Source organism: Candoia aspera, chromosome 6, assembly GCF_035149785.1.
Source record: "Candoia aspera isolate rCanAsp1 chromosome 6, rCanAsp1.hap2, whole genome shotgun sequence".
NCBI classification, from domain to species: domain Eukaryota; kingdom Metazoa; phylum Chordata; class Lepidosauria; order Squamata; family Boidae; genus Candoia; species Candoia aspera.
In genome coordinates, this window is record NC_086158.1 from 896,569 (window position 1) to 924,393 (window position 27,825).

At 56.7% G+C, this 27,825-nt stretch overlaps 1 protein-coding gene across 1 annotated transcript; it reads left to right on the forward strand.

Moving 5' to 3' along the window:
- Nucleotides 1-1,191: 1,191 nt before the first annotated feature.
- Nucleotides 1,192-27,825, forward strand: MB21D2 (Mab-21 domain containing 2). Its single transcript, XM_063306230.1, has 2 exons — nt 1,192-1,473; nt 25,961-27,825. Exons 1-2 carry the CDS (start codon nt 1,233-1,235, stop codon nt 27,223-27,225), a joined length of 1,506 nt encoding a protein of 501 aa, XP_063162300.1. The 5' UTR covers nt 1,192-1,232; the 3' UTR covers nt 27,226-27,825.

Genomic DNA, 27,825 nt, shown 5'->3' on the forward strand with positions numbered 1-27,825 from the left:
AGATGCCCCAGGGATGTTTTTTTGTCCCCCCAGTCCAGCCAATGGTCCCCCATGTGGGGCTCCCTAATGGTCTCCATCCAGGGACTAGCCAGGCTCCTTTGCTTAGCTTGCTAACCCTGGCTAAGACGGAACAACTCCAGAAACACCAATATTTATTTCTGTATGAATCATCCAAGGGAGCCTTTTTGAAGGATGCTATTTACCTGCCAACCTGGTGATGGGGCAGGGCTGCGACAGCCCCCCTCGCATCAGGAGATCCATCTCCAGGGTGCGCATCGTGGTTCAGTGTTCGGCTTTGCACAGTGCAACCAACCTGCATTTGGCCAGATCTGCTACGACCCCGGTAAGACCTGGCCCAGCATCTGGCCAGAGGCAAGGTGCTTCCCTGGGGGCCACCACCGCGGCTTGTGGCCGGCACCCCGCCTCTTCTGCGGGGGAGCGGGGCTGGCCGAAGAGGGGCGCTCCGCTTTCGGGATCTGCTGGAGCCAGAAGCTTTCAGGGAGGCGCAACGGCAGGCTTAGCGTCGCCTCTGCTCAAAGAAAGGGGGGAAACCCACCAAGGCTTAGGTTTACAGCACACGGTGCACCTGGTGACCGAAGTAACCCACGTCCTGAAGCTCCCAACACCTTGAAGCTCACCGAGCCAGGCGGGCCGGGGTCACCCGCCCACAAACCGAAACACAGGTTAATGTTCGCCGAGATAGCCCGGCGGGCAGGCGCGGCGCGGCGCGGCGCTCCCCTCCAAGCCCGCGAAACGGTCTGCGGCGCCCCGGGTTCCCTTGCTGCAGCAGCAGCAGCAGCAGCAGCGCTTGCCCCGCCCGCGGTCCCGCCCAGGCTTCGGCGAGACCGCCGGAGGGGCTGCCCAAAGGACCGGGCAGCCCCTGGCGCGCCTCTCGCCCAGGGGAAGCGCGGGTCCCCGGCCGGCCCGGCCTCGCGCCCTGCGGAGCCGGCGCCCGTGCCGGCGCCGCCCGGGACTCCCAGCTGCAGGGCGCGCGCGCTTCGGAGGAGGCGTCGCCGGGCCGGGCCGGCCGGGCCGGGCCTGCCTCGCCAGCCGCGCCGAGCGCCGCGCCGCCTCCGGGCGCTTCCTGGCTGCCGGCCGGGCCGCCTCCCGCTGGCGTGTTGGGTCCCCCTCCCCCGCCTCCCCCCGGCGGCGCCGCCCTCGCGAGCGGAGGGAGGCGGAGTGGAGCTCCAGGCGGCTCCGGGGCGGCGGGGGCGGCTCGGCTTCGCGCGAAGATGGCCGCTCCGCCTCTCGCCACCAAGGCCGGTTGCTCCGCCGCCGCCGCCGCCGCCGCCAACGCGCTCGGGCCGGCCCGGGTGGCCGCCGCCTTCCCGGAGCTGGACTTCCGTTCGGGCGCCCGGATCGAGGAGCTGAACAAGCTGATCCAGGAGTTCGCCCGGCAGGACCAGCGCGAGTACGACGACCAGCGCGCCCTGGAGATCCACACCGCCAAGGACTTCATCTTCTCCATGCTGGGTGAGCCGCGCCGCCGCCGCCGGGCCGCCCGTCCTCCCCGCCGGGGCCCCGCAGCTGGGCGCCGCTCCCCGGGCCGGCTTGGGCGGCGCTCGGGGCTGCAGCGGGCGCTTCCCGGGGCGGCGCCGAGGAGGGAGCCCAGCCTCGGCGCCCCGGCCTGCCGGCGACGCGGACCCGCCCCGGGAGAGGCTGCTCGCCGGCCTGTTGCGTGCGGCGGAGCCCGCGTGGGCTGCCTCGCCCTCTCCGCGGGAGCCCGAAGCCTGCAGCCTGGCTGGCCCGGGGCGCCGAAGCCGTGGCAGGCGGCGAGCGGCCGGCGGGAGGGCTGCCGCTGGACTGGCCGCGCGGGACCGGGGACGCGAGGCGGGGCCGGCGGCCTTTCTTGCGCGGCCCGGCGAAGGCGCCGGGCGGGTCCGGCTCTGCCAGGGGCGTCCGCAGCGCTCCGTCACCCTCGCGCCGCCCCCCCCGGCTGCGGTCCGGCCGCGGCTCCCTCCGCCCCGGCCCCGGGCTCGCCTGGTGCGCCGCAGACAAAGGCAGCGCCGCGGCGGGGGGAGGGAGGAGGGAGGGGGCAGGACATTCCTGCGCTTCAAACAGGTCCCCTCCTGACCTGGGCGGCGGTGGGGGGAGGCCCACGGCTACACCGCTGCCTTCCTGGCTGCGCGGCGTGGGGGGGGCCGGTCCCCGCCCGCGCTGTCATTCCGAGGCTGCCTCCTTGGCCGCGCGGCGGTCCAGGCGGGTGCGCGTGGCGGAGCGAGCGAGCGGCCTGTTGGGTCGCGCGGCCGGGATCCCCGCGAGCTCCCCCCGCCATGCGGACCCTTCCTCGCCTCCGAGGACCAAGCCCCCCCCCCCCCCCCGGTGATGGTTCTGCAAAACCTGTCTTGGCGCCCATGATTTCTGAGATCTCTGCAACTGGCTGTACTGGGGTGGGAATGAAACTGGCTTAATGCTTGGTTGGGGAACCAACCTCTGTGGATCTGCAGGTAGGGAGAAAAGTGGAATTGTGGTCTTCCGGTTTGTAGTAACCAGGTTATATCATTGGGGTATCCTAGCTACTGCTTTCCAAACGTGGTGGGCTTTAATCTGTGATGCCCGAAGAAGATGGGCTGACTCTGTCAGCTGATTAGTGACACCAAACAGATTGGAAGAGGGATAAAGTCTGGCAGGCCTTAGAGGGGGCAGCACAGGGTTCTCAGGTTGGCACGCCTAGCAACAAACCGTGGGTGCCCAGGGTGGCTTTTCCGGGATCATTCTCTCAGACCAGCGTGTTGCCTTAAAAACACATTTTGCACGAGGGAACCCTCTGTGTGCGTCCCTCATATTCATGAAGGTAGTGAGGGGCTTGATGTGATTATGTCCGTTTCTTGTTCCTGATTGTGGGCCCAGAGTGCATGGAGACTCTGCCTTCGTTTGTGCAAACTGCCAGGCCGTGCCGAAGTGGGACTGGGTCCTTTGTGGTCCAGCCTGTCCTAGGAACCCGGCTTCTGTTGAGCGGCTTGTGCAAGCCGGACTCTCAGGCTCAGTAATTGGGCATCACGGGCCACGTGAATGCTGTGTTTGTGTTTCAGGCGCCGGGCCCTGGTTTTGTTCCCTCGGCCCTCGGCTTTTCCTTTTGTGCCTCTGCTGCTTAGGGGCAGCCCCTGCCAGCCTTTTGACCCTTGGGGCAGAGGGTGTTTCCTCTTGCCACTCCTGGGGGTCCGCCTTGGCTCAGCTGGATGTGTTTGGGGAGAAATGGCTCTCTGGGGCTGTGATAGGTGGGAGGTCTGCCTGAACTGCCTCCCCGCTTTGGATCGGGCAGCATTTGGAGTTGCACCTTTCAAGCAGTGTGTCGGTCCAGTGTGAAGCGGGACTGGATGACCTTTGATTTCCCCTCCCCAGAATCTTGCCCCCGCCCTGCCAGGGAGCCCACACGTGCCCTCTGGCTTTCCAAGCTGCCCCCAAGTCTTTCCCAGGGCTGAACTTCCTTCAGCCAGGCTTCTAGCGGTGAGGGTCCTCCGGAGCAGAATCCTGTCTGCCAAGATGCCACTTATAGCCAGGTTGGATGTTGGCACCATCCTGTAGCAGTGTTTCTCAAGCTCAGCAGTTTTCAGATGTGTGGACTTCAACTCCCAGAGTTCCCCTGGGAGTTGAAGTCCACACATCTGCTGAGCTTGGGAAACACTGCTGTAGAGGCTTTCAGATGTGTGTGGAAGCACAAGGCCAGCAGGTGTGGCCAGCCACGGAGGGGGACCTGCGTTAGGCCACCTGGCACCCTTGTGTGGTTGGGGCTGAAGCTGTCCAAGAGGGGCCTGCCTTCTTTCCTGCACACACTTGTGTAGCCTGGGACTTGGTGGGGGGGCAACATCTCTGGGGAACTTGGCATACAGGTGGTGAGGAGTCATGGAGGCTTTCAGTAGCATGTGGATCAGTAGCAGTGTGGGAAATGGTGGTTGGGGTGTCTTTTCTGAGAGACGGTCAGAGAGCAAGTTGGGTGCTGCCCCAGGAGATAGGCCTTTTCACAAGATGCCACCCTGGGGGCGTGGGCAGCTAGGTAGTGCCCATTGATCCAAAGACAATGGGGAAGCTGCTGCTCACACCACCACCACCCCTGGTGCTTCCTGCTACCCTGTCCTGCTGGCAAGGTGGGCCCTCCTCCAGAGAAAGCACGGGCCAGGTCTGCATCCTAGGGATGCCCTGCGGGCCCTGAAATATTCTCAGACAGCTGGAGATGGTGCTTTGCTACGTGCCGGCTGCGCTTTCCATTTAGCTGTTGATTAAAGAAATCTTTGCCTCCCTGCTCCCCAAATTAGCTGGCAACCATTAGACCAGCGATGTCCATGTGGGCACCCACAGCCCAGTCCTGGCTGTGGGAGGTCTTTCCCATCCCCCCGTCATTTGAACGGGCAGGGGGGGGGAGACCAGAGTTTCCTAAAGATGGAGGTAAAAAATCAGGAAGAGTCTGGGGTACCTTTTCCAACCGACCGATTTTATTTTATTTATTTATTCATTTATATTTCAAATTTCTGTCACCGCCCATCTCCCCCAAAGGGGGACTCTTCAAAGGCATCAACTTTTGGATAATTTATTTATTTTATTTATTTATTCGATTTCTATAGCTAATTGGAAAAGATGCTCCCAGATTCCTCCTGACCCCAAGACGTGCCCAGTGCAGCCCAGAGTCCTGAACGGGCTGGGGGGATTCGCAAGAGGATTCCGTGGGATGCCTTAACTTATCTACTGGATTAAACGCACATGGGTTTGTCAGAAAAGGTGGCGTTCTGGCACGCAGTTCTGTCTCTCCAAGTGGTACCTACGATGCGGCTGGCTGGTGGTTCTTTCCTTTGGTTGCGGTGATTCTGTACGTGCGCAGGGTTGAATCGGGGGTATGCTCTTCCTCGTTGAATGCCAGCTGTGCCACGGCTGCATAATCAAGGTGTGCACACCCTCTCGGTCACTTGATCTGGGAGAGACAGCCCATAAAGGGAGAGCCAATGACAAAGGTTCTTGTGGCACATCAGAGACCACCGTTTTGGAAGTAGGTTTTTATGGACCATGATCTGCTTGAGAAGAGGGCTTGTTACATACACTCAGGAAGATGGGAGAGGTCAGGCGAAAATGAAGTCCGGGTGGGTGGGCTGGGAGATAAGCAGCTTCCGTCCACCGCTTCCTTGGTAGTGGCCGTTCGCAAAACAGCAGCTGAACGTAACGCGGGCAGTCGGAATCAGGAGCTGACACGCGTGATGCAATCCACTAAGATAGAATAAAAATAGACAACACCGTTAACATTTTAAACAGCAGTAACCACAGTACAGCAATAGCCAGGCGCTGGTTTGCCAAGGGAAACAGAGCACATCCGGTCCGTGGCAGCGATGTCCTGAATGGAAGAGTCAAACGCCAGGCTTCCTCTGGCTCTGAAAGGTAGAGGAACTAGTCTGGCCGGGTCCCAGGCTTCCAGGGGAGACCCTCCCCCACATCCCCACCTGCAGTACTGCACCTCCAGCCAGGGGAAGGAGCTGGGGAGGGCCCCGCTCAGACAGGTAGGCAATCCCAAAGGCATCCGGCCTTAACGTGTTTTTCTAGCTGTTCATTTCGATCAAAGCACTAAAAATTTCAGGACCCAACCCATCCTGGGGCCAGCCTGTTCTTAGAACTGGTGCTGTTGGAGCCAGTGTTTCTCAACCTTGGCAGCTTTAAGGTGTGTGGACTTCAACTCCCAGAATTCCCTAGCCAGCAAAGGAATTCTGGGAGTTGAAGTCCACACACCTTGAAGTTGGCAAGGTGGAGAAACACTGCCCTGTTTGCAAGACAAGGTTGCATCTGTGCTTTGGGCCCAAACCGCTGTAGTTGGATTACTGCCACCTGCCTCCCCCCCACCAGAGAGGAATCCAGTTGCTTCCCCACCCCACCCCCCAGGAATCTGCCATGCTGCCTTTCCCCTTTGAGCAAGAGAGGAAGCAGTTGCCATCTGCAACCCCTGTAGGAAGAGGTCAGGTAAATGATTTCCAGGCGGGTTGTAGCAAACAACATGCAACAGGGCACTGGGGAGTTGGAAAGGCAGCTGCTGGCTTCTCTCTTTCGCGCACTCTCACACACACGTGCACATTCAGACACACCTGGATGATAGGCAGAGAAGGGGAATGGGCAGGATTGTCTTTGCTTGAAAACCCCGCCGTGGCATGGATTTTTGCCCTGGTGATATTCTCTGTGAAGAGACATGCCCAAGTGTGGGTGAATTATCCCAGGACACTGAGCAATCAAGCCAGGGTTAATGCATTAACCAAGCTCAGCACGAGGCCAGCAACTGCCTCTGGTGTGGCTAAGCGTGCTGCGTGAATCCTCCCTGGGATGTGCCCGTGGAGGGGATGGCAGAATTCTTCCCTCCCTCTGCCCCCCCCCCCAGCTGGACCGCTGGTTTCTGGCTTCCGTCTGTTGTGGGTCCCTCTTTCCTCCCTCTTGAGGGAGGAGGGGCCACCAGCTGCTCAGCATCTGCACTGGAGGGGCTCGTTCCTGCAGATGTGGGCCAGAGCCCTACTCGGGAGGAAGTCCTGCTCCCTTGGCTGGCAGACATCCCCTTGGCCTCTCCTGAGAAAGCGGGACCTTGTGGTGAGTGTGCTAAGTTTTATGGGGGGAACCTTGAACCCCCTTTCTCCCTGGAGGGACTCAAAGCCCCTCTGGGGCACGGCTGTTCTCCACTGAGCCTTAAATGAAAGGTGGGGGGGCATTGAGAATGTCTGAGCCATGGACCTGCCTGAGCGTGAACCTCCTGGGGGACGCAGTGGCTTCGTGTGGGGGGTGGGGTGGGGCGGGGTCCCACAAGGGCAGCAAATGGGGTCCAAGAATGGGGGGATAGTCCCCCACCCATGGCTTCCTTTGGGCTCTGGTCCAAGGAGTGAGTCTGCTGAAGGGCAGGGGGGCTTGGCGAGGGAGAGGGTAGGAGGGCAACAGTCCTGGGGGAGGGTGCCTCTCATCCCCTCCTTTTTGAACCTGGGGAGGGCTGGAGGCCAACTTTGCCTACGTTAAGCCCTTGGGTCAGTGCCACCATCGGCTGACCCCCCCACCCCCACTAAGGCACTTGAGCCCCAGGAGGGGAAAGGACCCGGAGGCTGCCCTTGGTTTCAGCAGGCCGGGCCCTTGCGCTGTGGCCACCCCCAGGCCCTGGGGCGGAGAGGAATGGTGCTGCCAAAAGGGCCGGTTGTTTAGGAATCCCCCTTTTGGCTGTCTGCAGGGTCCCAGCCTCCCCCACCCCCAAATCTCCCTTTTGTTTTGGCTTTCAGGGGACTTTGTGATTTATTAGCTTTGGAGCCTGTGATGACCCAGCAGACTGGCCAGAAATGTTGCTCCAGCAAGGGGGCCCGGGAGTTGGCTCGGAATTCTCCAGGCCCCGCTTGGCTTTGCAGGTGTCAAGTGGCACTGCTAGGGCTTTTCCCTGAAAGGCTGGCTGGGGTGCCAGGCGGGGGCACCAGTTTGACTCTCTCAGGAAGCAGCGTAGAGGAACATGCTTGCACTCCAGCCTTACCTGCGATGGTGACGTTGCACCTTTCACCTGTTTGATTTGTTCCTCATCAAATCCCCAGATCTGCTGTGCTGCCAAAGGAGCCCCACCCAAGCCATTCATGGGCAGCTGCAGTGCTGGGCTTTGAAGCAGCTGCGGTGCCCACGGGGATGTCTTCTCCTGTCGCCAGCTGCGTGCCCTCGTGACTTGGCCGCCCTTCCAGCTGGCCGTCGGCCACCGTCCGTTGTCGGTGCTAGTGAGTGGCAAGAGCCTGGGGATCCTCTTGACCCAAGGAGCCCAAGAGCGCTTCTGGCCGGCACTGCTTGGCTCCCGGGTGTGCCCTCGAGCTGTGCAGCCTGCTGGAGGACCTGGTTCCTCCAAAAGACAGCTGGGTGGCAGGCTCCAATTAACCCCCCCCCCCCCCAGTCCAGTGATCCATCCCTCCCTCTGGAGAGGGGCTCCACTGGGACCCCTGGAGGACAGTGGCTGACTGGTAGGAAGAGCTGTGCCATGCTTGGGGGGGGGGGCAGCACTGATGCTGGGCCTTGGACTCAGGCTGCAGAACGTTGCAATGCCTCACATCCCTCCAGGCCCCCCTCCTCGCTGAGGAGGATGGGGCAGCCGCCTGCCTGTGCCAGTTCTCCTGCTCTTGCTGCGCTGGCTATTGAGGGCGGGTTGCAGGCCAGAGATGAAAGGCCGTGGGGGGGCCGGCCCTGCCAGGAGAGTGGCTTTTCAGCTTTTCTCCTCGTTTGCGGCCTTCTTTAATAGAAGATTTATCTGATTTATCCTCCATCTGTGTCTGGGGACTTTTAACCCATGAAACAGCTGATCCTGTGACTCTGGAAGGGCTGCCTACTGTTGCCTTTATGTGCAGACCGCCCCCCCCCCCAGCCTCTCTGGACAGGTGCATGGCCATCCTGCCTTGGGATTTTCTGGCCCTTCAGTTGACTGCTAGTCCACCTTACCGGCTCCAAAAGGGTCACAGGAGAAGCAACCTGCCTTCACCTACTCAGGCCGTCTGCTTCCGTGGGACTTCTGCTGGGTGCCTTAAGTGTCGAATGGCATTCTTAAACTTTTAACAGCAAATAGTTGGAAAATGACATTGATTTTAACCAGGTTGTAAGTTGACAGAGTCTCGGAGGGTGGCAGTGCCTAGCCACATTCGGCTGACCTCTTCCACAAGCTACAGAATATCGTGGCTGAGAAAATTACAGCAACGTCTTCAAGCAGCTCCCAGCAGCTGAATGCAAATCCAGGACCCCTTTAGGTTTTACATCGACAAAGCCCAGGGAATAATTGAGACTTACAGGGAAAAATCCTGTTACCTTCAAAGAAGACTGTGGTGTGCAAATATATCTGTAAAGTTTGGAAAACATGAAACATGGAAAATACTGGTTAAAATTTAATCTGTGGAAGAGTTCTGAGTCACTCAGCGCATTCTCAGGGCTGCTCCGAAAGAAGAAAATCCATTCACTGGGCAGCCTTTGTACCCAGAGTGGCCAGGATGTTTCCCTCAGTCCTGTGTTTAATCATCCTAGAATCCAGAATGGAAACAGGCCGTTTACATTTTGCATCCACCTGCCCTGCCTGCTCCAGAGTGAAGCCCCCCTGAGAGATGGCCATCCAGTTGGGGGGGGGAGCCCAGCCCTCCATGGCTCAGGGGCTTCCCCCTGAATGGCTCTGCTCTCAGGATGCCCTTCCTGACATGCCCTCAGACTGTGCTTTCCTGGGCCCAGAATCCATAGGTCCGCATCCTGCACTGGAGCAAGGTCTTCGCCTCCTTTTGGGTGCCTGAAGAGGGCTTGTCATATTCCCCCTCATTTTTCAGTGATAAAGGATTGCAGCTGCATAACCCTGCAGCCGAACACATGCACACAGGCTATAGTCCATGCCCTGGCAGCTGAATCCTGTTTCAGAAACTAACCCATAATGTGATTTGTCTGGCTTTGGCGTTGTGCGTTCTGCAAGCACAGCTAAATGTGTTTTATTTAATGAGCTGTGTTTGAGCCAACCGTGGCCTGGGAGGGTGCACATCCTCTGCCACTGTGCCTTTTTCATCAAGCATCCAAGATCTCAATGGACCCCCATTTTGGGTGGCACCCTCTAAACAATGTCAGCTCTCCTGTGACCAGAAACTCAGGAAGACTTGATTTCACATTGCAAGAAACCAGGAGCAGCAAAGGGAACTCTGCTCTCTGTTCCTTTTCCACAGAATCAGAAGCTCTTTTTAAAACATGCCCAGATGTAGACTCCTTGCCTGTGCTTGCCCTATTAATTAAATCCGAGGTACTATGTTTAAAGGTTGTTTTCTCCGTGGCCATGCGCTGCACTCTCCCCTGGCCTGCCTTGTTTCCCTGGCCCCCTGGCGCTTGTGCAGCCTGCAGTGCTATGCCATCTGGCGCACGTGCTCACACACATGCCCAGGAGGCGGATTAGAGGAGAAAGCCTCTCTCTAGGGTGGAGGTTTTCCCTTCTGGAAGGAGCCATGTGCTCATGGGTCTGAATATCATGCAAAGGGTGTTGGACCTGCTTCTTAGAAAATAGAAAGGGGCTCGCGTCTGAGCTGCTTTGAGTGGTGGGGTATGGGAAGCAGCAGAGGGGGCAACACATTTCCAGGCACAGCCAGCTCTGGGAAATATTTCTGCCCTTTGAACATCCTCTGATACGGTGGTGGGGCTGATATACAGGGAGTCCTCGTTTAGCGACCATTTGCAGTTACAACTGTGATGAAAAAGTAATTTTGCGACCAGCCCTCACCTTTAAGACCTTCACAAGTCTGTAAAGCAGAGAAAAGCTGAAGTCAGTTTGTAAGCCCAGTCATGGTTTCGCTTAGCCACCGCTTAACAACCGAGTTGCTGGTCCCGATTGTGGTTGCTAAATGAGGACGACTTGCATTATATTAAGCTTTTTTTAAAGAAGTCCTTATTGTGGATGATGTCATGAGCCTCAGTTATGTGATGTCATCATGCATGTAGCATCTTTGTGGGTTCTATCAGATGCTCCCTTCGTTATAAGCCAGTGTTTCTCAGCCTTGGCCACTTCAAGTCCACTTGAAGACTGTGGACTTCAACTCCCAGAATTCCCCAGCCAGAGTTGAAGTCCACATGTCTTCAAGTGGCCACGGCTGAGAAACACTGTTCTAAGCTACAAAGCAGGGTTTACGAGCTGAGTTCTGACCTCCTGCTATGTCAGACAACTTACATTGCAGCTTAGTATGAAGCCACCCAGTTTACCCCAGGAAAAGTCTGTGTAGCTTTTTTTGCAACAGCACAGAAGTGGCTTGCCCTTGCCTTCTCCCAGGACATACTTCAGTTTCCTAGCCCAGCATACAGCCCATCCCGGGACTAATCAGTCCTACTTCTCTTTGGAGATCTACCAGCCTCTCCCGGCCAGATTTCTTCAGCTGCAAATTGCAGACGTTTCAGAATCCCCGCTTTCCCGTTGCAGGATTTGCAGCCAGCATGGGCTGAGAAGTCACTGAGGGGTTGCTCCAGAGCTGTTGAGCTGTGCCCAGGGCCCGCCAGCCTCTTCCCACCCCTTCCCCATTGTGTCAGTTGTGAGTCTGGAGTGGGGAGGGAGAAGGGCGTAGGGGGACCTCACCCTTTCCCCTCGCCCAGCCTTTCAAGAAATGCAGGACCTTCCTAGGTAGCCAAGAGTGATCAGTAGGAGAGAAGGGTGCCTGGGACGGGGTGGGAGGTGGGAGTGTGCCAAGGGCATGATCTGGGCAGATTAAACTTTGCTGAAACCAGAGGTGAGAACGGATCCAGGCCTGGCTTCCTCAAGCTCTGCAGTTGCAGGCTGCACCCGTTTGGCGGACCGTTTCTGGACAGGCCCGTGTGGAAACCCCTCCGGATTCCTGCTCCCTGCAGACTGAAAACGGAAGCCGGCTGGCACTGGAAGGTCTAGCCTTGGGAGTGGATAATCGTTCTGGGTGCTTGGGAGCTCCTCTGGGAAGCCCTCCTTGCCGCACGCAGTCGTCATCGCACAGGGCGCGCTCCGGGTGGCTGGGTTGGCTGAAAGAGTGGGACCTGCCGGTCGTGCCTGTCGTCCGAGCTGCCCGTTCGGTGGCGTCCTGCCCCGCAGCCTAGAGCGGGTGAGCCGTTGGGGTGGGCTTCACCCCTGAGGAGGTCCTCCTCTGCCACCAAGGAGCTGCTTCATTTGTGCGCCTCCCCTCTGGTCAGGCTGGCCTGGGAAAGAAAACGCCCCCCCGCCTCTCAGGGCTGTGCGTTGGGCGGAGGAAGGACAGCGGCACTGGCCATGGAGAGAGCGCTCCTGAGGCAGTCAGGAAGCCACCTTCCTGGCTGCAGCCCTTTGGGGCGCAAGGAAGCCGGCCAGGCAGGGGAAGAGCGCGAAGAGCCGGCACCTTTGGGGGCCCGTGGTTCTCTCTCAGCTGGTTCTCGTAACTCCAGGTTTCTGCAGCGGTGGGCTGCCTGGGCAGAGATGGACGGTGTGCAGGTGTGCCCGTATTTCCACTCTTGTGGCCCGGGCTATGTTGGCGGCTTGTAGGTCCTGCCAGAAACTGGGTCCTGACTGATGGCCAATGGAGGAGGCTTGGTGCCGGGGTGCTGCCCTTCCGGGCCAACTTGAATGCCCAGCCCAGCCCAGACGCAGGCGGGATTGTGAAGGAGGCGCTTGTGGGTCCCCGTGCTGACACTTGGGTAAACAGCAGCTATGCTGGCCTACATGAGATGAGAAGCTGGTGGCATTTCGCCCAGAGAGGTGCCCTCACGGCATGGACTGCCTCCTTTTTGTTGCTGTTTGCAGAAGGGGGTCTACTTCCATCTGACCCCCGTCCAAATCCGCAGCTGATTCTGGCAGGACTTGGAGGGGGATAAGGCTTGCTCTGATGTTCAGGGCTTCTTGGGTGAAAATGGCTGGATTACAGCTGCTGCTGCTGCTGCTGCTGCCGCCTGGCACTCCACCAGGGAGCTGAAGCAGCACCGAACCGGCCTGTGAACCGAGTTCTGCTGGCGCTCAGCATCGGTTCAGGATTGGGCTTGGCGGGCATCTCCCTTGGGAGACAGCCCAGCAGTCCTGGGGCCTGCAGTCCTGCAAACCTGGTTTTATGCAAGCTGGGGGCCATGGGCCTTGAAGTTGGCCCTGTGGAGGGCATCGGTTTGCCGAAAGGCGCCGCATTCTGTCTGTCCTGGCACCTCCAGCCTTCCCTCGAGGTGGTTTCATCCGGTGGATGCGAGTTCCAGGTTGCGCCTGATTCCCTTCTGGTCGTGGCTCTGAGCCTGGGGGTGCACCAACCGGCTACCTCAACGGCAGCCCTTCTGCCTTTGGTCTGAGCCTGGCTTTGCATTGGGGGGAGGGCCCCCAGGACCCCCTGATGCGCCAAAGGGACCTGGAGCATTTGATCGCCGGGAGGATTTTGTTCTCAGTCGCTTTCTCGAGTTGGTTTCAAAAGAGGCCTGCTGCAGAGCTGTGCAGCCTGGGGGGCTCAGCAGGCAGGCTGTTTCGGAGCCAGCAGGGTGAGGTGCCAGCTTGGCCCTCGGCCCAGGAGATGCCTCCAGGCGGCAGGCTTTCAAGCCATGCCCCTCCGCCCCAGGACCCACGTAATTCGGCCCCTTGAGGCAAGAATCTTGCTAGGCCTGTTTGGCTTGCTGCCGTTCCTTTCCTTTCGCAGCTCAGAGAACTAGAGAATTAGCCCGTGGGGTGCGGCCCTGTTGCCTTTCGCCACCTTTTTGTTCCCTTGGGGGAGGGGAGGCTGCAGCCTGAAGTGAGTTGATGGTTTCCTCTGCCAGGGAGGAAGAGGCTGGTGCTGGTCTCAGCTTTGCGCCCTTCTCCGTCTGCGTTTCACTGTAGGAAAGAAGCAGCTGGAACAGATGGGGCTTCTCTTCTCCCAGCGCCTTGACCCATAGTCGGGATTCTCGTGCAGCTGCATGTAGGTAACCAACCTATGGAAAGTTGGGCCCTGGTCGCTGGGACCTGTTTGAATCAGGTGGCACAAAGACTTGCACACACACACACACACACCCCGATCCCACACTTGCATAGAGGTCTTGTTGTCACACTCCAAAGTACAGAGGCATGGGATCTACAGATCAGAAGCATATTTGGTCACTGTGCACGGTTGCCACCCCGACTGAATAAAGCCTTTGTAAAGAGGCAGGGCAGCCTTGCCCGAGCTGTAGTTGGTCTTTGGCAGCAAAACCAGCAAAGGTTTTGTGGATCGCAGGAAGGGAAAGCTTCAGCTTTGTTTCATCTTTGCGGTGCCACAAGACTCTCTGTTGTTTTAATTCTGAGTAAACATCTCCACTGTTTTGGTGTTTGGGCCAGAGTGAGCCTGTGAGTAATTTTTCTAAAGAAGAAATGCTATAATGTGCTGCAGGACCTTTGAGAACACCAGTCAGTAATCGGGGGTACCTTGGTTGTGGGATCTGATGTTAACACTGTTCATTTTGATCAATAATTCTGATGGATTTATTTTTGGTTTTATTCTGTTTTAGTTTCTGTGTTTTGTTGCTGTAAACATCCATCGTGTGGGTTGTGAGAGTCAGCAGTTGATAGATGTCAGAGATGGATTAACAATATTTACAGGCAGTCATCGAGTTACAACCACAATTGGGACTGGAATGTCCGTTCCTAAGTGAGGCAGTTGTTAAGTGAGTTGAGCCTGATTTTGTGACCTTTTTGCTGTGGTCGTTAAGCAAATCACCATGGTTGTTAAGCGGATCTAGCTTCCCCCATTGACTTTGCTGGTTGGAAGTCAGCTGGGAAAGTTGCAAATGGTGATCATGTGACCCCAGAACGCTGCAACCGTTGTAAGTGCGAGGACTGGTCGTAAGTCACTTTTTTCAGCACCATCGTAACTTTGAATGGTCACTAAACTAATGGTTGTAAGTCAAGGACTATCTGGATACAGATTTTAAAATCTAGTAATAAAATAAAAAATATAACAAGATTGGTAAACCAGAATAGAGCAAAAAGTAAAGAGCCTTGGGGGGGCAATTGACCCTTGCTGACAATACAGTGCACGAAGGGGTCTCCAGGGTCAGCTGCTGGCCCCAGGCAGCCACGGGGGGACTCTCTTCAGCAATTCACAGACACGCCTGGCTCTTGGGCCCAAAGTCATTTCAGACTATAGAAGTGGAGAGCGACATTTTGAATAGGGAAGGCTGGAAACAAACTTTTGCTGACGGGGTGGCTGGAAGCGGCTCGAAGGGGTGTTTTGCATGGCCGGCCCCTGTTTCCTGAAGCAGCTGCGTTTCCGGCTGCCTTTCATCGTCGGCTTCCCAGGAGGAGAGCCGTTTCATTGGTGGCCGCCCAAAGCCAGGAAGAATCCCGTAGCCTCCTGTGAGACTGACACATTTTATTTGCCAGGCGTAAGCAGAGTTGGTCTGATTTTTAATTCCTTTCATTTGAGCTGCTGCACCACTCCTCCTCCCCTCCTCTTAAATATAAAAGGTAGAGATGGGATTCCTGGTGACCTCAATGTCCATATTGCATTCTTGGCACAGTGCAGAAGTGGCTTGCCATGGTGCGTGGGTCTTTTCTTCCATGTCTTGCCCACAGCTCTGAGCTTTCCTTGTGGTCCCCAGTCCAACCCTGGTTAGATTCCACCCCCCACCCGAAATAGCAGCTGCATGCTGCTGCCAGCTGGCTGCCCTGTGAACCTTTGGGGGTGGGGGGTGGGGGTAGTACTGAAGGCCTTTTGCTATTCGGGCACATTGTCTACATTCAGGGAACACCCTTAACTCGGTTCTTCAAATAACCCGTTTTCTGAGCCCACGTGGTGCATTGGGCCATAATCTAACCAACGGGTAGGTTTGCCCAGCACACCAGGCACAGAAAATCCAGGTTAACCTGAACCCAGCTTGTGCAAAAACATCTGCTGCGTCTTTGCCTGAGCTGGTAAGGGTGTGTTTGAACACAGCCATTCCCACCTACCCAACGTGAGATGAGCTGCCCGTCTGTTTCCTGGTCTTCATGCCACTCACTGTGATGGGACTTTGGTGTCTCCTCATTTTTTGTGGTTTGGGCTATAATTAGAGGGAACTTTAAACCCACCTTGCTTCTCTTCTCGAGGAGGCCTTGGCAAGCCTCGGTGGACATTCAGAAGCTCTGGCTTCTGGAGGGCCATTTCTGATGGCTGCTGGTGCTCCTCTTCCACGTGGCATGAGACCCACATCGGGCTTCGGAGACAGGGAGCAGCCGCAGGACTTCCCTTGGAGACGGCTTTGTGACACCCCACTGGCAGAGCTGGACCACGGCCTGTGCCGGAAGACTTGGGGAGTGGGCATGAAGCGGAAGGGGCTGAGTCCCGCCACCGTGAAGGGAGACTGCCCACGAACCCTTGCTCGCTTTGCATTTTGCAAGGAGGTTCACACAACCTTCCGGTTGAGGCTAACGTATCTTTGCCTTCACATCTGGTGTGAATGAGGCCCTCACACTGAACTATAATATGGTTCATGTGTGTGGACCAGACCTTGGTGTTTTGGTAACCTGGGTTTAGTGTTGTGCGAACCCAGCCTGTGGAGAACTTGGAGGGAGCCGAGGACGAGGGTGCCATGATTGACACAGTCCATCAGCCTTGGGCTTTCCTACTTGCCCACATCCCCAGAAAGGTGAAGATGTGGCTCCCACTCCAGCTGCACTGCCCTGGTGGTGAGGGTCCCACTTTACCCTGCCTCTTCCCCCCTCCCCCAAAACCTTTGAAGATGTTGGCTCACCTGAAAGCTGCATCTTTGGGCTTCCACATTCCACCCCTTTGCTTTTGTTTCTTTCCAAAATGTTCTGTTCTGTCTCTCCCTGGCCCCCACCCCATTTTCCATCCTTTGTTGATGATACCACCCCCCCATCCCCAAAATGTGTGCAATGAGCAAGACCATCTGCTCCTCTGCTTCCCCAGCCATAAAAGTGCCTGAAAGGGAAATAGGTGCTAATCACAGCTGTTGAGGGACGAAGGGCCTGAGTATGCGGGGGGACCTGCCAGCCAGGCCAGGCGAATTTCTCTGGGGCACTAGAAGTGTAGATCACACCGGCAACCTGGGCTGCCGGATAGCACGGGCGATTCTTCTGGGGGGTGAGCTGAGGCGGGCAGCAGCAGCAGCTCCTGCCCTTTGGAACACCCGTCCCCCGGAAGTGAGGTTGGCCTCCTTCCTGGACATCAGGAAATGGCTGAAGACCTGGTTTGTCACCAGGCCTGGAGTGGGGAGAGGAAGGGCCACTCTCGGGGCTGGTTGGTTCCCTAGTCCTGCGGGAACCAGTCTTGCCCCCCTTTGGGTGGAATTAGATCTGCCATTACTTGGATCTCATTACATTTTATATTTATATTTATATTTATATTTATATTTATATTTATATTTATATTTATATTTATATTTATATTTATATTTATATTTATATTTATATTTATATTTATATATCTATCAGACAAATCTGTCACCACCCATCTCCTCCGACTGGAGGGACTCTGGGCGGTTTACAATATAAAACAAATATATAATAAAATTCCAATATAAAACACACTATAAAACAATTTCACAGACCTACCAAATATAATAAAATCCAGATGGCTGTGGTCTCATTCAGTCCTTGCGTAGGAGGGGCACTTCAAGGCACTACCCAGCCCCAAGTATGACTCTTCTCCTCCCTGCCCCAAGCCCGGTAGCAGAGCCAGGTCTTCAACTTCCTCCGAAAGGCCAGGAGTGATGGAGCCAACCTCACCTCCAGGGGCAAGATGTTCCACAGGGCGGGCGCTACTGCCGAGAAGGCCCGCCCCCTGGACCCCCAGATGGAATTCTCTTACCGACGGGGTCCATAGCATGCCCTCTCTGCATGATATTTATTGATGAATTATATTACTTATGGTTTTATTTAATTTTAAACTGTTTTATTGTGAACCGCCCAGAGTCCCCCATGTGGGGGAGATGGACGGTGATAAAAATATGATAGATAGATAGATAGATAGATAGATAGATAGATAGATAGATAGATAGATAGATAGCCCTGTGGCTCCTCACCCCAGCCAGCTGGCCAGTGAGGCCTCCAGGCCTCAGGGGAGAGAGGAGAGGGTGGCAGAGGGCAGTCACCCCGAGTGCCATGCAGCGGGGTGCAGCCAGCCGGAAATGGGGGAGGAAGGCCAGGGAGGCCATTGGCTCAAAGCGTTTTGTCTCCCTGCAGCTGTGGAAACACTGCTGATTCTGTGTGTGTGTGTGAGAGAGAGAGAGAGAGAGAAATGGGGGAAGCAGCAAGCTGGTGCTTTGCCCATCAAAAAAAGGGGCTCTGTCTTGCTGCAGATCAATTTCTGCATCCGGACTTCCGCAGCTCTTTCTCTGGCTGCCCCGCAGAAACCCCAAGGCAGAGCCAGTTTGGCCGCCTGGCCAGCGAAGGGCTGAGCCTTGATACTCGCTGGCTTGTGCTCCTCATAGGCGAGGACAGGATGAATCTCGATGTTCCAGGAATCTCGCACTTGAAGGACAGCCATGCCACGCCACGCCAAGGAAGAGTAGCCAGCCTGGCTCCCGAAGAGGCAGGCCAGGCCTGGGGACAAGTTAGGAGTCCCTGCTTGAATGGGACGGGGCGTGGTGGAAGGGCAGCGTTCTGGGCTGGCCCAGAGGAATGAATTGTCCCCCCAAAGCCCCGGGATGGGGCTTGGTTGCAGCAGCGTGAGCTACTCTCCTTGCAGCGTGACCTCGTGACCTTTCCCAGCACCCCAGACCGGCCTTCTCCAGCCCCTTGTGGGCAGCGCAGGGGATGAATGGTGGCCCCCAGAGTGGATGCAGAAAGTGTTGAAGCAGCCCGGCCTCCAGAGGCTGGGAAGGCACGCCCTCTCGTGGTGGATCCGTGATGCTTCATGCTCCCAGCCGTGTTCTGGACGATGGGGCAGGCTGATAAGTTACGGGGTTTGTGGTCAGGAGATTCAGCGGGGCTGGCCTTTGGGGGCTTTGGAGGGGGGCCGGCAGATTCCCGGAGGAGCCAGCAGGAGCAGATCGCTGGCCTGATGCTCTGTGTTGCTGCAGGAGCGGAGGGGCCTGGGGCGGGGAGATGGGGACAGCAGCTCTTCTCTCTGGCTCATGGACCCGCTCCCGTGGGTTGGCTGTGGTGGAAGTGGGGCCGGGGCCCAGTGGCCTCAGGCTCTCCTGGGCCCCCAGTTGGGGGCTGAAGGTAAGAAGAAAGGGGATGGGTCTGCAGGGAGCCCTGGAGGGGCAGGAGGCCTGCTGGGTCCCCTGCAGCGAGTGTGTGTTGGGGGGAGGTGTGAAGAGCCCCCCACCCTATGCCTGTTTGCAGGAAGTCCTCAGCCTCGTGGGTCCCACGAGGAACTCTCTTGGGAGGGCCGCAGGGCCGGGGCCCCACAGGTGGAGCTCTCTGCCTCCCCTGGGACTTCTCCTCTGGGAGAAACGGCGCGACCACCCCCGGCACCCGTGAGAGGAGGTCAGGCTCTGCGGGGGATGTGGGGAGCCTCCCTATTTGGTCGCAGCTCCTTTTCTTCGCAAGCAGAGAGCCTGCGGGGACCCCGGAGTCCTTCTGTACTTCAGTTGGGCTGGTTTCATACAACAAGCAAGACCCAGGTCCGCTGACGAAACGAGTAAATCGTATCGCGGAGTGTTGTGATGGTCTGGCCTGCTGAAAGAGAGAAGCAGGCGGGGAGAAGATGCCAGACCAGAACCTACCGATGTGGTGTGGACCGAGCCATGAGAAGGAGGCCAGGATCCGCAAGGGCCTTGTTGGTCTTTTCTGTTGCCAGCCTGGGGCAGGCAGCTTTTTCAGCCTATCTGTCGTTTTCCTTCCTTGCACCAGCGGGGCCGGTCAGGGCCGGGAGTCGAGCACACCCTGCTCAGCCGCGCAACCCGCTTGAGAGTTTGACCAGAGGCAGAGCTCTTCCGAAGGGTGGTGGCCGTTGAGCGGCACAGCGTCCGCCTGCCAAGAGCACAGTAAGCGCCATGGTCCCTGGCCTTGGAAGAACGGAGAGAGGGTTGCGATCCAGGGGGAGAACTCCCGGGGGCTCCATTATGTGGCTCAGAGCTCTTGACCGGCACCGGCCTTGGCTCAAAATGTCCGAAGAGGAGCTGCCAAGGGGTTCCCTGGCTGCATTCACACAATACGCATAGCCTGATGCTATGGATTATCCTGTTTTCTGGGCGCGTGCAATACACGGACCCCTAAATCTCACAGGGGGGCTGGTTGCTTTAAGGCCACTCTGGTATTGGGGGGTCTCACCGCTTCCTCTTTGTTTCTCTGCGTGCGCGGAGACGGGCCCGGGGGGGTGGGGGGGGGTGGCGAATCAGCCTTGGAAAGCAGGTGCTGTGTCCCAGGCAGCAGCTCTGTGTGCTCCACTTGTGGTCCTGGAGCTGGGGGGGGGGGCGAGCTGTGCCTTGGCTGGCAGGGGCAGAGTAGGCACAGATGCCCACAGCCCTGGCCCAGGCACCACCTTTCTCCTATCTCCTAACAGAGAGTTCTGCGTGAACCCAGCCTGCTTGGTCGGTTCAGCGCACTGTTGAAATGCAGAAAATGAGTTAATTGAGTGATTGCATGTTACTGAATGCAGCCGCCCAGTTGTGTGAACCGTTTATTATTCAGGAAGCAGGCTTGTACCATTACGGCAATACTTCTGCCCCCTGCTTTTTCAGCCTGCTGCCAGCTGCCTGCTTTCTACCCTCATGATTTTACCCATGCTTAAACCACATTCAGCATCCTACATGTTCTAAACCTCCACATCCATGTCCCACCTGGACCAGCCTCACTCAGGCTTAACTGGACTCCCAAGGCTGCCTTCAAATATCTGGCTTGTATGAACCCTGGTGTGGTTTGGCGGGGCGGGGCGGGGGGGGGCTCCCCATCCCTCTCCATCTGCTCCCTCTGTCTGGGGAGGGTCCCTTCCTGGAGCCAGTGCACCTCCTCTTCCAAAGGTCTGGCGTGGTCCTCTGCAACCCACAGACCCTGGGAAACGCAGGCTGGCTCTGGAGATGTTTTTCCAAGAAGAGAGGCTGGTCTGGCATGATGTGGGCCCTTGAAGCTCTTCCAGGGCAAGAGAGCCCTTTCCCCTGGTGCCAGAAGGGGGACAGCTTCACTCAGGGAGAGGGAGGGACACGTCTGCCTGTGGGAGGCCCGGCCTCCATCTTGCCCCCCAGGGCTTCTCCAGGAGACTTTTCTAGGGTCCTGTGAAACGACAGCTGGCTGAGGAGCCGGCCTGAGCCTGAGGGATCAGCCGGCTGCCCTGTGACTGTCAAACTGCCGCTCCCGTCTCCTTTTCACCTGAGCCCTTGGTCATCGGGCTGGACACGGGACTGGCCGAAAAGCCCGCATGGAGCTCCATTGGGACATTTGTCTCCTGGGGGGCGAGATGCACACAGGAACCTGCCTTTAAGGCCCTCCCTGAGGTATCTCTCTTCACCAGCACACACTCTGCTTTCACGCTAAACAGGTCCCCCAACACCGAGGGGTTCCCAGAAGAGATGCCAGGAGCCCCCGTGTTCTTTTCTTGCACCGGGCAGAACTGGTTGCCCGTTGCCGTCTTCCTGGATGGTCCTTTTGAATTTCCAGTCTGGCCTGAGTCCCAGGATTTCCTCGTGGTCTCCCCCCTGAGGACAAACCAGATCTGGCCTGCTTGGTATTTATGGCCGCTTCACCACTCCAGAGCTGTTAAGATTAGGGGCAGTTGGTGGCCAGGATAGCGGCGTGCCAGCCTGGGCTTTTTCGCCGGGGAGGCTTTTGCACTTTCTCTCTACTTAAGCTGCTCTTTATGCCTGGAGAGTGACAGGATTAACTTGACAAATATCTCCAAAGCCTTGAGGTATCTGCTTTTAAGTATTCGAGTGTGTGTGTGTGTTTGAGGTGGCATTTGCCTGCTTTCAAGGGTGAGCGTTGCTCTCCTCCTCCTGCCTTTTCATGGCTCTGTGTCTTTCCCACCCACAGCTCCGGCTCTCAGAAAACCCCGTGGCTTTGTTCCCACCACGGGGTGGGACAATATGTACGGGTTCCTCCATACTGTTGGCTTTATGGTCCTTTTCACTCGGGTTTTGCAGACAGATAGGGCTGGAGGGCAAAAAAAAAAAAAGCTTGTTGGTCCACCAACTATATGAAATCAGATGCCCTTAGAGATAACAGCTCAAAAACTACCAGGATGTATAGTAATGACAATACAGGTAGTCCTCCCTTAATGACCATTTGTTTAGTGGCAGTTCAGACTTAATGACGGTGCTGAAAAAACTGACTTACAGCCAGTGCTCATGCTTTTGGCCGTTGCAGCATCTCTGCAGTGACATGATCACAATTTGGGTGCTTGGCAACTGGTTCGCATTTATGACTGTTGCAGAATCCTGTGGTCACGTGATCACCATTTTTGACCAGCTTCCAGCAAGCAAAATCAATGGGGAACCATGTGATTCATTTAAGGACCACGTGGTTTGCTTAACGCCTGCAGTGATTCACTTAACGACCGCTGCAAAAAAGGTCATAAAATCAGGTTGGATTACTTAATGACCACTTTGCTTAGCAACTGAAATTCCAGTCTCAATTGTGGTTGTTAGGTGACTGCTGCAAAAAAACACTACTCTTTCACTGAATTTCTTTGGATCTGAACTTCAGAGAGTTTACAGTTTACTGGATTACTGGATGATGGCATAATTTAAGGGAAGAAAAAGAGCCCTCAGGAGGACAGTGAACCAAACCAGGTTTGGGAGCACCCATTGCAGGCTTTCTGCTGGTTTCCACCCACGCCATGTTCTTTGCTCCTGCGGGGAAGCCAGGCCTCTGTCCTAGAGGGCATCTTCTGGCCACCGGCTTCTGATGTCGCTACGCCCTGTCCTGTTATTTGGTTTCCCAGAGCTCCAGATCCCCAAAGGCCATGTGAAGCATAGCCCGGGTGGTCTCGAGAGAAAATCCCTCCTGGCTGCCTCTTTCTCCTCCTGGGAATCCAGAGCAGGTCCCTCCAAGCCTGGGTTCTCGCATGTGGTCGCTGGGGAGCAGGGGGTGTTGGAGCTCTCGTTGCAGGGCCTGTGTGAAGCATGCGCCGTGTGTCACCTCTGTGTGAAAGCCTGTGGCGCAAAGCCTTCCTTGCCCCCTCCTCGTCAGAGTCTGGATTGACTTCTGGCCTTCGGGTGCTTTCAGGAAAGGGAAGCTCCTTGGCAGGCAGGACTGGTGCTGCCGCCGCCGCCCTGGGCACACCTCCTCCGCCACCACGGTGCGGTTTTGCTCTTGCGTGTTGGCGCAGCAGCTGCGGCACAGGGCCCCGCCCCCTTTCTGGCTGTGCTGACAGGCTGGGAGAGTCATCCGAACCCTAAAACTTTCTGCCTCCAGAAGCAAGATTTGGACACCCACGTGGGAAGCAGCTTTGGCTTCCTCAGGATTCCCACCTGGGGAGGGCCCGGTGGCCCCCGGAGCCAGGGACTCCCTTCTGCAGACGGAGCAGAACGAGCTGCTCGCTCAGGCAGGCTGCGGGTCCACTGATGGAAATTTGCTGTGGGTGGACTTCTGCTTCGCCAAACTTGTGCCCCCAGTGGTCTGGGAGTAGAGTTCCTCCAGGGCGGGGGAAAGGGGAGCTGCAGTCTGGAGGGCACCCGGGTTGGCAAGGCTGCTGTAGATGCCCGGAAGGCTTGGAAAAACGTTTACTCCCCTAAATCCCATTCTTTCTAACGGGGAGGGCTTCAACCTTACCGCTCCCCCCTTTCCAGGTCCAGCTTTGACTCCACACCCTGATTGACGGGTGGGCGCCAAATGCGTTTTTGGGTAACAGTGGATACTTTTTGGGTGCTGCCCCTCCTTCAGGTCTTGAAAGGAGGGCCTGGCTGTGCATAATCTTGTAGTGAACGCTCCATCTAATGAGGCTTAATAAAGATACTTTAATTGGCAGCTGTTGGGCAATGCTTGCTATTTGTGGAAAAGTTTGGTGCAGAATTGCTGGCTAGCCTTCAGGGAGTAATTTTAGTAGAGGTTGAGCTGGGAGGGGGAGAGGCACCAGGAAGACTTTTCCCCCTCTCCCCAAAGAAGTTACAGCTCCTTTGATTACCTCTCAAAAGTCTCTGAAACGGAGCACAGCATCATGTGCGCCCAACATGTGATTTTAAAAATAGGTCCCCCAAAATAACTTCTGACTTGCCTTAGGATGTCTCTTTCAGAGGCAGGTTTATTTAACAACATGCTTAGATGATAGATAGATAGATAGATAGATAGATAGATAGATAGATAGATAGATAGATAGATAAAGCCGATTGGGAGGGGATGCTTAAGGACCCCCAAGATGAGACTTTTGCCCCCCCCACCTATTTATCTCAACTCCTACCCTGTCCTCCTGCTATCCCAATTTTGAAAGTTGCTAACCCCTCCACATTTTTTTTAAAAAATGGCCTTTTAAAGATTTTTGCATAATTTTAAGGCTTTTCACCAGAAGGATTGGCACTGTTCATGCAGCTCATTTAACCTGCTATCTTATAGGTCCATGTGCTTCCTAGAACTGTAAGGAACCTCCTGGGTGGGGAAGCAGCCTTCTGAGGTGTTGTCGGGGGCATCTCACATTGGCCTAGCAGCATCGAGGGCGGCCCAGCCACAACTGGGGTGGGGGGAACCTTCACTCCCCTTGGATGCAAAAAAGTGGGGTGGCGGGTGATTGAGCACAGGGCAGCTTCTCACCAGAAGGGGAGAGGCAGCGAGTGGGGCATCTGGGTGCAGAGGGCAGAGGGAACGCCTTGAGAGGCAGGAGGAAGAGCTGCTACCAAGGCAACGGTCAGCTAGGAGGGGCCTGAGCCTGGGCCAAGAAAGCAATGTGAGAAGGTCTCAGATGAGCCCCTCCCTCGTTCACCCGAAGATGGAGGGAGGGAGGGAGGGAGGAGGAAGCACTTTCAGGCTTGCAAGATTCTTCACAATAAAAGTTGCACTAACCTGCCTGGCACTGGTTTCCTAGTCTGGTCTCCCTGGAAGGGCACCAGGACAGCAAGTGGCATTGTTGGTTCTTTTTTTGGCATAGGGGCTCTTCCTGCTCCAAGATCCTGGCACGGGGCAAAAGGGTAACAAACCGGAAATGATCCAAGGAAAGTAACTCTACAGCACCAAATCAGAGCTGGAAAAGATTTGAGCCAGGAGCTACAAGGGAGCTGGGCTGGTCCTGGCTACTGCGTCCAAGCGGGGAGCCCTCGTGCCAAGACAGAGCTTTGGCGGCTGTGCAGCGTCTCTCCTTGAGGTGAACTCTCCTCCAAGTCCACCTTCTCTCCTAGCGAGCGTGTGTCGTTTCCTGGGCTGCGCATGGAAGCAGCTTGCCTTTGCGGGGACTTCTCTGGCTAGTTCCAGCTGCCGCGTTGGGTGGGCAAGGTGGTGTGTCTCCACTGCACGTGTCAGAGGTGGCCCTCACGCAGGCAGGGTGGTGCCTTAGTGCGGCCTTCCCCGTTTGGGTGCTGGCCGCCTCTCTTGGCCGCCAGCGCCGGAGGGGACTGGCAGAAGAAAGGAAGACTGGAGAGGGATGACAAGCGGGCTCAGGGGCACAGATCCTGGCGCTTGTATCCAAACTTGGCTGCCAGTTCCTCTGCTTTCTTTGCCAACTAAGAGGAAGGGACACGAGCATTAGCTCTGCTCCCAAACGCAGCCCTCCAGAGGCAGGGAGGATCACCCGAGTGAGTACAGTGTGACCTCTCGGAAGTTTTAGTTCATCCAGATGGAGGATGCAGATCAGACAGCCCCCACGCTCCCCTCTGACCCGGTTCCTTGTAAGCCGTGAGTCCGCCTGTGTCTTCCAAAGTGGAAGGGCGTTTAAAGCGGAAAGGTTCTCCTGTGTTTAGCTTCTCCTGGGGATCGGCCAGGTCTGGAAATCCTTAGTGGCTGTGGAATAATGGTTTAGAAGGAGTTGGGAGCTGACAAGATGGTCTGGGAAGAGGTCTGAGAGGGACACCAAATCCGGGTGGGCTTTGAGTTGCTACATCTCAACGACTGGATGTGGACTTGCCCTTTGAAACAGAGTGTAATTTATAGTTTCAGGCTTAAACTTGGCCGAGAAGAGCTTCGGGGAGGTGGCTGGGTCGCAAGGCTGTTTCTTTACAAAGCATCTCTCTGTTGTGCTTTGTTTGGGGGGGGGGGCACTGTCTTCTCTTTTTTGTCACTTGGGAACAATCATGTGGAGCAAACAGTGCTGGCTGGTGTTGAGAGGCTCCCCCTCACAAAAACACTTTCTTACAGCTGTCATCTTTGTCTACTTGTTTTGTGCAAGATACCAGCATGCTGGACTACTGAATTCACTCTTCCGAGCACCGATTTTTCAGTCATCTTTTGCCGTAGGAGCAGTTCAGCAGGAGACTGTCTCTTGTACAGCGGTCGCCCTTTGAAACTGTGCTTGCTGGTGGTGCCTGTTCGTGGCTGCCAAGCCAAAGTCTGCATTGTTGCAGGTCCCCTTGATCTTCTACCTGCAGAGGATCTGGGTCAGGCCAGGGATGTTGCAAGAGCTGGGCCCACAGCTTCTTGGAAACAGCACCCACAAATTTTGGCTTCAGACTGTCCTCCTGGAGGGGAAATTGATGGTCTCTGCTCTCTTACTTGGGGCAGGCTCCGAAGCCCCCTTGGGGTGTCCCAGGCTCAACTTGTCTGTCTCCTTCTTTGCAGGCATGGTGCAAAAACTTGACCAAAAACTTCCAGTCGCCAATGAGTACTTGCTGCTTTCCGGAGGGGTGCGAGAAGGAGTGGTGGATCTTGATCTCGATGAGCTGAACATCTACGCTCGTGGCACTGACTATGACATGGACTTCACCCTCCTTGTGCCAGCACTGAAGCTCCATGACCGAAACCAGCCGGTCACCCTGGACATGCGCCACTCCGCCCTGTGTCACTCCTGGCTGAGCTTGCGGCTCTTTGACGAAGGGACCATCAGCAAGTGGAAGGACTGCTGCACCATCGTGGACCATCTCAACGGGGCTACCAACTACTTCTTCTCCCCCACCAGGGTAGCCGACTGGTTCTATGATTCCATCAGCATCGTCCTCTCAGAGATTCAGAAGAAGCCTCAGCGGGGGATGCCCAAAGTGGAGAAAGTGGAGAAGAATGGCACCCTCATCTCCATCATCCTAGGGGTGGGCAGCAGCCGCATGCTGTACGACATCGTGCCCGTGGTGTCCTTCAAAGGCTGGCCGGCCGTGGCCCAGAGCTGGCTGATGGAGAACCACTTCTGGGACGGGAAGATCACCGAGGAGGAAGTCATCAGCGGCTTCTACCTGGTCCCCGCTTGCTCGTACAAAGGCAGGAAGGACAATGAGTGGCGACTGTCCTTTGCCCGCAGCGAAGTGCAGCTGAAAAAGTGCATCTCCAGCAGCCTCATGCAGGCCTACCAGGCCTGCAAGGCCATCATCATCAAGCTGCTTTCGCGCCCCAAGGCCATCAGCCCCTACCACTTGCGGAGCATGATGCTCTGGGCCTGCGACCGGCTGCCGGCCAGCTACCTGCTGCAGGAGGACTACGCTGCCCACTTCCTCCTGGGCCTGATTGATGACCTGCAGCACTGCCTGGTGAACAAGACATGCCCCAACTACTTCATCCCCCAGTGCAACATGCTGGAGCATCTCTCGGAGGAGACGGTCATGCTCCACGCACGGAAACTCTCCTCGGTGCGCTCCGATCCTGCTGAACACCTCCAGATGGCCATTGAGCATGTCAAGGCTGCCAACCGGCTGACGCTGGAGCTCCAACGGAGGGGCAGCGCCACCAGCATCCCCTCCCCCCAGTCCGACGGAGGGGACCCCAACCAGCCTGACGACCGGCTGGCCAAAAAGCTGCAGCAGCTGGTGACTGAGAACCCGGGCAAGTCCATTTCGGTCTTCATCAACCCAGACGACGTCACGCGGCCCCACTTCAGAATCGACGACAAATTCTTCTGAGGCTCTCTGCTGCGGCCGCAGATTTTGGGACCCCCTCGCTTGCGTTTCGCTTATCCAGATCTGTTTCCTTGGTAAACATGCCCAGCCTGAAGTGGGCCTGCGGGCGGGGGGGCTCCTGGGCTCTGGTGTGCTGCCACCCCTTCCTCTGGTGTCTAGAGCTTTCCCAGACCAACTTGAACGGTGCGCCCAGGTCCCAAGTCCTGGCCGCCTCCTTCAGCAAAAATTCCCTTCGACCCCAGCACATCCCCTTCTCCGATGGGCGGGCTGGGTCCCCTTGGTCTCACGCCCCCCCATCCCCCAACTGCCCCCTCTTTCAGAGGGGGACTGTGAGAAACGCCCGCCCAGTGGACGGCTCGCGTCCCTTGCTCACCCAGAAAGACCAAAACGAGGCGACAAGTGATGATCCAACAGACTTCTCCACGCTGCGGGCGTTTTCCTCCCTCGATCGCCTTTCCTTGAATGTATTTGTTGGAGTCAGAGCTGGAGCGGAACAAGAACTTCTGCCAGTGGCTCCTGCAGAATGAGATCCTGGGATGGTCGGTCTTAGTGTGTGTCCTTAGCCAAGGCCTTCCTTCAAGGCGATTAAAGGACATAGCGTAA

Bases quoted from the DNA above. Each gene is read 5' to 3' on its own strand.
- MB21D2 (XM_063306230.1), top strand. From the start codon at position 1,233: ATGGCCGCTCCGCCTCTCGCCACCAAGGCCGGTTGCTCCGCCGCCGCC. The intron at 1,474-25,960 runs GTGAGCCGCGCC...CCTTCTTTGCAG, and splicing joins CTTCATCTTCTCCATGCTGG to GCATGGTGCAAAAACTTGAC.